Here is a 10,014-nt window from a genome sequence, read left to right as displayed (position 1 = left end):
GGCAAATCTAGGAGAGGAAGCAGTGATTAAGACAAGAGGGGGACAAAGGGGAAGAGAGGAGAGGAGAGGAAAAGAGAGGGGCAGGGAAGAGGAGGCAGCAGGCAGGCTGGCCAAGGCCAGAGAACTCTACTCCTCTCAGTTAGCGGCCTCTCCACACCCCACCAGCCCGTGGCCTTAAAGTCATGAACGGGCGTGCAGAGGTAGCTCAGCTGGGCTCCTCCTGTAAGTCTCTCTAGTTTTGCCCAAGAACTACAATTTCCATAGGTTAGAATGGGGCTTATTAGAAGAGATATTTACACTGTGGACCAGAGATAGTGTCAGTATCTCATCTGAGCAATGGCGACAAAATGCACATTTTTAGTAATTCAGTTTTTACTAAGCTCTCTTTTTCACATGTAAACCAACATACGCAAATATTTCTGAGACTTTAAGAGAATGTTTCCTTTTTGTACATAAGAAAAATGAATCACCATGAAGTCAGAGCTTCATTTGAAAACCAAGGGGCCACAGCAGAATTAGCTAATCAGAATGTACGCTGAGATTTGGTTCTCTGGAGAAGGTTTAAATTTAACTCTTTTGCAGGAAATCATGGAAGAGAAAATCATCCAGCTCTTTCCACTTATAGCCAGTTGAAAATCAGACCAAGTAAAAAGCATATGTTGTGAAATTATTTCTATTCATAGCCAGGAAGTTTTGAAATGCAAATGCTTCAAAAATATGCCCATGTTTTTAGTGGTATTATTCAAAAGACATGTTGTCACACATATATACTCAAAATAATAGAAATTAAAGTAGCAGTCCAAAAAGTTCTCTTAAGCACAATTAAAAGAATCTGTAATATACAAGTAAAATATAAGAATTAATTTTCTTACTATATAATTACTGCCTGATAATTTTGATTAAATATGTAGCAGCCCACACTTCTAAGGTGGCATAAGCCTTTCTGTGTACTTGCACGCATAAATGTGCACTTCACTCAATGTTAACACATGCAAGGGGCTGCCACAGAACATAAAAGATGCCATTATTATATCTTGAGGAATCAATGACATGTATATGTGAGTTCTTTATGAAGAAAAAAAAGATATCTTCCAATCTTTAATTATGTTTCCTTTTATGTATAATTTTAGAAAAGTGTTTAATATATTGATGGTCATCAAATTCTCACTTTTAAAGATTTACTTTTTTAAAAAGTATGTGTATGACAGAGCGCGAAAGAGAGAGACAGAGAGTGATTTTATGTCTATCATGTGCATCAGGTGCCCAGACAGGCCAAATCCCCTGGGACTGAAGTTAAAAGTGGTTATGAGCCAGCTGACATGGGTGTTAGGAACTGAACAAACTTCCCTTCAGGTGACACTCTCTCCAGTCCCTTAGCTTTCAATTAAAAAAAAAAAATTATAAGTAGATACTCTAAAAACATGATCTCTCTTAACGATTCCTTCTACCTTTGGAAGTCTGACAGCAGAACCCACAACTGTCTGTTAAAACTGTCTCAATTCTAGAAAGAGTTGAAAACATTAGGAATAGTTTATAATGATGCAAAATTGACTGGGTAATTATCTTGCATAAAATTACTCACTCCATACATGAACATATATATCCGCCACAAATACCACATAAATATCCATATAAACTGGCATATAAATATATCCATCATAGTGATTTTAGAGAAAATTACCTGATATCCATTTAAGTCAGTATAATATCTGTTTTGGTTGTTTATTTTAGATGAAATTCTCATTACAATCTCACGGTTATGCACACTCCTGATGTCCACAATATTAGAAACTTCCATGGACTGCCCTTCTATTCCTAAATTTAAAAGAAAATAAACATTAACAAAAGCAATTATTGTCTCCACATTTATTAACTATACTGTAAAATCTCTTCCCATATATCTCCTTGTTTTCTGACTCTTAACCATCTCTCATATATGAAATGATATAACAATTTAGCATTTTCTTCTTGTTTTCATACTGGAGACAGTATTTACTTAAGACTATATAAATTTCAATAAAAGGCTGAGAGAAAGCAAGAGAACAACATGCCACACAGTTCTCAATGGGTTCTGAGGGGAAGGAAGACAGGAAGTGAGGACGGAGCAGGCCCTGCGGGCCAGCCTCTCACCTGAACCATTCCCCCAGGAAAGACGCCATCATGAGGAAAGACTCCAAAGACGCCGTCATGAGGAAAGACGCCAAAGACGCGTCATGAGGTGATTCCCTAGAATCAGGAACTACTGAGTTTACACTCTGCTCACTCAGCACGGCGTGTTACCGCACTTTCAATGTTTCATATGGAGACAGGATCCCATGAGATAATGTATAGCTAGGGGCTTTACTAACATATTGGTATTTATGGATTGAAATTTGAGGGAGCCTTAGAAATTAAGTCAATTTCACTTGTGTTTCCTTGTCCCCTTGGGTCTCCTGTTACAATATGATCCATTCTGCCTTTTACAACATTGAGGGGAAGACAGCTTGAAGATGCGTCAAACTCAGATTTTTACAATTCTTTTGCAGAAAACTAAAGTGGTTTATTAGTATCTACTTGAACTCTACCTTAACTGCACTGTTGCGTCCTCAGGGAAGCCTTGGGTCAATTCAGAGATGAAGAGAGGTGTTGTGCAGAAATTCAACACACTGAGTGGAGATGGAGTGTGTGGAGGGACAGCTATTACAGCACCTTCTCCATAGACACAGGGAAAGGGACAGAAGATGAGATCCAGTCCTGGTCCTTTGCCAAAGCTGACCCTCTGATGTTCCAATTACCCCAGAGGTGTGTGTGTGTGTGTGTGTGTGTGTGTGTGTGTGTGTGTGTACATATGTATGTGTGCATATGCATGTGTGTGTATACTGACTCCCACCATACTTACAGCTAGCAGATTCTTCAACAAGATAAAATGCATTAAGAAAAGGAGGAGGAAGAACAGAGAAAGGGAGTCAAAAAGAACTCATTTACTCCTAGAGAGTGGCAACGAGTAACAGAAGGAGTCTTGGGGTGTTTGGAAAAGTACGCACATGCTGCTAGCTCAGCCACTACAGGTATACCATGACCAAAGTTACTTGAGGAAGAAAGGGTTCTGTCAGCTTAAGTCCCTATACAGGTCGCCATGAAGGAAGTCGGGGGGGTGGGGGGGGCAAGAATTTGAAGCAAAACCTGAAGGGAAGAGTGGATCCAAGAGCCCTGCAGGAGGGCTGCTTCCTGGCCTGCTCCTCACAGCTTGCTCAGCCTGCTTTCTCACAGGCAGCACTCCTCACAGGGACCTGGGTCCTCTCCCTCCCTCTCTCCCCCTCCCCCTCTCCTTCTCCTTCTCCCTCTCCCTATCTCTCCAATTATGAAAACACTCCAGAGGCTCACCCACAGGCCAATCTGGTGGGGGCATTTTCTCATCTGGGGTTCCCTCTTCCCTGGTGACTCTAGCTTGTGTGGAGTTGACGTGAATATAGGCAACACAGAGAATAAATAATAATCTGGTGCTGGAGACAGGAAATGGGCTGAAGCCTCTACTAACCACCTCCAGAAATGCACAGAACTCTGCTCTGGTGCATGGCTCTTCCATTCAAGTCCCTCACTGGGTGCCAACCTCAGTGTCTCATGTTTTCAACTCATGGGGTGAAACTGCCAGGAATGGGGAGGAAGTGGTGGGCACTTTTTTAATAGCCATAAATCATATAAACTAGTTAGTTTAAAAGAAAGAATACCTCCACTACTATTGACAACTTAAATGAGTGTGTATGTGTATTACGTAATACGGCACAACCTTCTTTGAGCTATGATATACACCACTCTAGATGCAAACATTACTTTTATTATGTTCACAGAAATTGGAATGTTTTTAAGCTAAAATGAAATGCATGTGGAAATTTAATGAACCTAAGAGACACAAATATACAACACAAGGCTCACAGTGTAGCATGCACTTAGCATCAGTGTGGCCCCAAGTTCAACCCCCAGCATGGGAACCCTCACAATCAGATCCCCAACAAACATGAAAGTGCTCGTGCAGCTCCAAGGAACACACATGGTGACCGGAAGCCGACTCCAGCTCCCTGGCAGAGCCTGCAGGATTTCTGGTGGTGTTTTATCTTTTCTTCTCTCTAGATTAGATATTCTCTCAGGGGTCAAAAGAATACATGAAATAAAATGAAGTCTTAACAAGAAAGAATATCATTAAGTTCAATTCATGTCTCTCCAGAAAACATTTACAAAGAACATGCTTCAAGGAAAAAACTTAATAATTTCATGTTACCTCTGGCAATGATAAATTATTCCATTGAGAACGTCATCTTTCTCAATGTGCTCAGATCCTGTTGTGGCAACAAATACTTCAAGCCCCTTAGAAAGGAGCCTTACATTCATTCACAAATCTACAAGGCATTAATTTAAATTCGGGACCAGGATCCGGCTTCTAAACTAAGTTCAAACTTAAAATGTCTTTTATACAAACAAACAAATAAAAACCTGTGCCTGCAATAAAATAGAGTCAGTACGCTGGCACGCATCCTCCGTAAGTGTGGCTAGGGTGGGAGGCTGCCAACCCTGTCGCTGAGCCCCTCCAGGGGGCCTGAGGGTTGAGTGGAGAGCACCCTAGGTGCCTGTTAGGACCACTGCTCTGTGTTCTCTATAGTAAGCGACAGAAAGCTAGTTCATTTACCAAAGTGTGTCTCTCCGTTTTGGTTGTACAAGGTTAGTCCTTTAAAGGGGGAGGAGCAAAGCCCCAACTGGGATGCAGCCATGAGGAGTCAGCACTAACACCTGCCCTTTGACTGCAGAGAGGAGGATGCTTGGCCTTATCAACACAAAGCCAGACCAGAGGCTGGTGAGAAGTAGTGCACAAAGCAACCAAGGGGCCAGCAAGTCTCTCCCTGAGCTGCTGTCCAGGTAGAAGGTAGACTTGAGCCTCAGCCCTGAAGTGAGGCAGTGTGTCCTCTCAGACTTTCCTGGCTTCTCACAGACAAGCTATCTTACACACCACCCTTACATTCCACTTCTAATCTCTGAGCACAGTAAGGGCTGACTTGCTGCTCAACAGAAATAACCAAGAAAGAAAAACACATCCCTCACCAAACAGAAATAGTCTGGCATGGGAGGAAGCACATACATGTCATCACGGGCAAGCACACACATGAGAACGTGGGCTCCTTGCAGTGTACAGGCATGCTAGAATGTCTGCTAACTGATGAGCACGAGCGATGGAGGAGTGGGGGAACCAGCTGGCACTGACACTTCCTGAGTCCCTGCTCTTCCCAGATCACTTATGGAACCCTACCCCTAAGCCTGGCGGACGTCACTGTCACTTGCTGACAGTACCATAGCGAGGCTGGGGGCATCACAGCTAACCCTCTCAGTCGCCATGTTTCCAGCACACCGCTGACTGGGGAGTTGAAGCTGCTTTACAAGAGAGGTCTGGGAGAGAAGAAACTATGCTTGCAGTCATTAGGAGAAAGAAGATTTTAGATGCAGGATAAGGACAGCAGGTGAGGAGTGAGCGAAGGAGGCGAGAAAAGGGAGGGAGGAAGGGGGTGGTGAAGAGAGGGAGATGCTGAGCTGATGATCCAATACAGGAGAGCAACCTCCTGAAATCTTGTTAAGGGATAAAGCTTGCCAGCACCCAAGCTCTTTATAAAACAACCCCAAGCCCTGTTTTTAAAAGACCGCTTTCTCTAGAAGTCAAGAAAATAATATGGATTTAAAAACCTGGCTATTCTAACTGTATAGGTTCAGTGAGTTGTATAGTTTCAGATCTGGTTAATTCCAGTGGTTTTCATTTGCAAGCTTTTCATAGTGAGATTTATTTTTAAATGACTTCAGACACAGGCCCTGTTCCATAGCAGTTCCTCTTTACTGTATGACACACCACCTTAGTCAAGAAGCCCGGAAGTGAGCCTTGCCACCTCAGAGCTGAGGGGAGCACACACCTGCATGGCTTCTGACTGCCACTTTTAAGAGTAAACTGCGGGAGAACATGCCAGATGTCCGTCAGGAGGGAGATGACTAGAAAACTGCGTGCTATGGGGCACAGTGCTGCAAAGGACAAGGATGGGGTGCGTGTATATCCAGGCGGGCGGGCGAGCGGGTAGGCAGGCAGGCTTCTGCAGAAAGCACACTCTTGTATAGTGCTATAAACCTTAGGCTGAAAACAGACATAGACCTCATGCTACAGTTTTCCAGAGGCATGGAGCTGCCTATGTGCACATGAGAACACACGTGCATTTCTTCTCCTGAGGAATGTGTGGGGCAGAGAGATTCCAAAGAGCTGAACGTTACATGTATAATGCATTAAAACTGTGAAAAGGAGCATGTACGCATTATTTGTGTTTATGAAAATACTTTAAAGCCCCTGAAAAGAAAGACTATTTTCCTACATGTCAGGGAATCAATAGGTCACCAGCAGGAGCATTGGCCACATTTTAATTTTAGAACAGCGGCTTCGGAGGTGCAGACAAATAGTGCTGGCATCCGCAGGGCCTTCCCCCACCACAGAACAGGTCAGGAGCGTGGGGACAAGATGGAGGAAGCCTCGGCTGTTTAATGTTTGCTTAGAATTAGCTTAGTGACCTAAGATACATACACATTCCTTCAGAGAGCAAAGCTGGAGGCCATCCTTATTATGCCCTGGGTACAGAAGGCAAAGCACAGGGAATAGACAGAGGTGTAAGGATTCTGGCAATGACAGTGTGCTGGGGAGCAGTTCTGATCAGCAAAAATGATGTTTCTATCCACTGTCTCCACTTGCTTTCTTTCTTTTTTCTTTTCTTTTTTTTTTTTTTTCGAAACAGGGTTTCTCTGTATAGCCCTGGCTGTCCTGGAACTCACTCTGTAGACCAGGCTGGCCTCGAACTCAGAAATCCGCCTGCCTCTGCCTCCCAAGTGCTGGGATTAAAGGTGTGCGCCACCACTGCCCGGCTCCACTTGCTTTCATTACCTCCTGCGCACTCTCTACGCTCCTTGTCTCATCCTTGCAGCAGCCTAACTAGGTGTCGAAAAGACTGGGGTTGGCCTCTCCACGTCATCTCATTCCAACAGTTCTGAAATACACAGCATATTTTTTCCCAAGGAATAGACTCTGTTGAATCAGACAGCATTTTGCCACATCCAATCAGAGGAAATCTAATGAGAGGAAAGGGCTTAGAATCAAAAGCAGAAGAGCCCTGAACACTGCTCAGCAAGAATCTAGTATCTTATAAGTGGCCCTCACCCTGTGATTAGGTCAAGAAAGGACGAGGGCATCTGGCCTGTACCCAACTAGAAAAGTAGTCCCATGTCCTTTCCTATGTCCTTCAAATCTATTGTTTGTTTGTTTGTTTGGGTGCACATCTGTGTATTTAGCCTCAAGTACCTGTGGGAACCAGAAAACTGGGCCATGGAGGGATAGTTTAATAAGGGAGATGCTCTTGGTTGCCCGTCGTAGATTACTGCAGACACTACAGACTTTCATTGCAGGATACAGAGAGATCCATCTTGAACTGACCAGGAAACTCTCCCTGCTGCCTCACTTTCGTAGTCCTGGAAGGTGCTACACAAGTGTCTGGTGGAGAACAGACATCAATCATCTCAGCCAGTGGTGACCCCCACGCTACAATGCTGACGAGAAGGCAAGCTGTGCCCCTGGTACGTTAGTGGTGAGACTGTTCATGGTGCTGTGCCCCTGGTACGTTAGTGGTGAGACTGTTCATGGTGCTGTGCCCCTGGTACATTAGTGGCGAGACTGTTCATGGTGCTATGTGCCCTGGTACGTTAGTGGCGAGGCTGTTCATGCTGTGTGCCCTGGTACATTAGTGGCGAGACTGTTCATGCTGTGTGCCCCTGGTACGTTAGTGGTGAGACTGTTCATGCTGTGTGCCCCTGGTACGTTAGTGGCGAGGCTGTTCATGCTGTGTGCCCTGGTACATTAGTGGCGAGACTGTTCATGCTGTGTGCCCCTGGTACGTTAGTGGTGAGACTGTTCATGGTGCTGGGTGTCTGATACGTTAGTGGCGAGACTGTTCATGGTGCTGTTCTGGTTCCTTTTCTGTTGCTCTGACCAAAAGCGACTTCCAGCAAAGAGTTTACTTTATATTATACTTGCAGGTAAAACCCATCACTGAGGGACATGCACACATGCACGCACCCCTTCCCCCGCACACAAGGACGACCTGCCCGTGGAATGGTGCCACTGACAGTGGGCTACTACATCACCAATTCAGACATGTTCACATACCAATCTTACATAGGTAATTCTTCAATTGAGACTTCTCCTCTCAAATGACCTAGCTGTGTATGTTGACACTTACGGGTAACTAGAACACTAAGCCCTCTTTTGATTAGATATGCACACCTGATGCTATACACCTAGTCAAAGGTCATAGTAAGGGAGGCCATGGACCCTCGATCTAGGCTGTTGTTTTACTATAGTGTCATGTTAAACTGACTTCTAGATATTTCTGTTAATGTCCATAGATCTGTGATGCTCCCAACCTTGATCAGAGAAGCTTTTTATTGCAGTGGGTCACTGTCACTACAGAGACCTTTAACTGTTCAAGTTCAAAGTGCTGACTGATCATGAAATAAAGAAGAAAAGACTTTACGGGGAGCAGAACACAGAGAGAGAAGGACCCAGAGCACATGTTAATGGGGGACAGGAGGAGGTTATCAGAAAAGAGGGAAGGACCCGCAGGCAGGACGGGAGAAGAGGATAGGATGTGGGTCCAGACGGTCTGCAGTTCTTCCCCAGGCACAGACCCTGACACAGGTGCATCCCAGTGACTGCAGACATGAGAGCCTTGGAGAAATGGCCCAGGGAAAAACCAGGCCACCAGGGCAAGGACATGTAGAAGCAAGTACTTAGTAAGGGAGTAAAGTGCAAGTATTGGTTAAGATGGGATCAATAAAGAATGGCTAATTTGAAGAAGGTTTAAAAGAGTACCACCCCATCCCCTCACCCCAAAAAGCTGCTTTTCAAAAGAAACAATGATTTCCTGAATCAACAGGTTTGGGAAGGAAAGGAAGAGTCCCAGTCTTCAAATTGTCATCCACACAAGACAGTCAAGAGACAGAGCACTGGCTGCGAAGACAGCACAGGAGCTCACCTCCCAGTCGCCCAAGACAGAAGAGCAGAGACCTGCTCCCACTGGGCACTGAGGGGCACTCACTTCTGTTCAGCTCTCAGACGTGCTCCTGTCCCAGGGACCCTTCAAGAAAGCAGGGAGCTCACAAATCACTCTATGTTCATCTGTCCAAAACAATCTTGCCATGGAACCGCAAGTCTGTAAACCTTTTCTACCACTCTGCATAGGACTTCTCCTAACTTACACAGTTAGAAGGAGGCACAAAGAAGGGAGGAGGAGGAGGGATAAAGGGAGGAGGGAAGGTGGAGGAGGGAAGAGAAGAAGGGCAGTGGGTACTGCGGGATGGAAGCATTCTTCTCACCCATTCCCACTCACATGGGTGCTAAGCAAATATAATTTGAGATATCGGTGTCTAATTAGATTTTTAAACAACTATCAAATACTTCTGTCAAACATAGTTTTCAACTCTTTGCCTTTAACAAAATTGAAGGGATGCCCAATCAGGTTGGCAAGCAATATGATCGTTAAAATAATTAACCAAAAAAATGTTTGATGGTCATTTTGTGACATACAGCACTTGACTCAAAAGTTCTATATTAAATGATAGCCTATAATATTTTTTCCATTATCAGCTTCTAATCCACGTAAGAAATGTACCTTTGCATTTGGTACTTATGAAAACCAAAAGGTACACTGTTCACTGAGAGAAACACTCCGTTAAAGTTTCTAAAACAAATTCACAAAACAGCAATGTATTATTTACATTGTTTTAATAACTCAATCCAGAAAGACATTAACACTTAGGGCCATAGGGTGGGTTTTAAACGTTAAACATCTGTGTACACAGATGTGCTCAACAGATAGGATTTCAGTCTCAGAGAAGTCATGAAAAGGCAACTGACAAACAAGACTCGAACACAAAAATGCAGTATTAGGACATATCCGGTGGGGACTCAGAATG

At 44.2% G+C, this 10,014-nt stretch overlaps 1 protein-coding gene across 1 annotated transcript in view; it reads right to left on the bottom strand.

The window, feature by feature from the left end:
• Man2a1 (mannosidase alpha class 2A member 1) overlaps positions 1-10,014 on the bottom strand; it is a 160,012-nt gene that overhangs the window by 23,258 nt on the left and 126,740 nt on the right. Inside the window, exon 17 of the mRNA XM_031368592.1 lies at positions 1,682-1,815. Coding sequence (XP_031224452.1) covers positions 1,682-1,815 — 134 coding nt within the window. The remainder of the gene's footprint in view (positions 1-1,681; positions 1,816-10,014) is intronic.

This window comes from Mastomys coucha, unplaced genomic scaffold (assembly GCF_008632895.1).
Source record: "Mastomys coucha isolate ucsf_1 unplaced genomic scaffold, UCSF_Mcou_1 pScaffold14, whole genome shotgun sequence".
Taxonomy (NCBI): domain Eukaryota; kingdom Metazoa; phylum Chordata; class Mammalia; order Rodentia; family Muridae; genus Mastomys; species Mastomys coucha.
The sequence above is the reverse complement of the archived record's forward strand: the minus strand, read 5'-3'. Positions and strand labels throughout refer to the sequence as shown.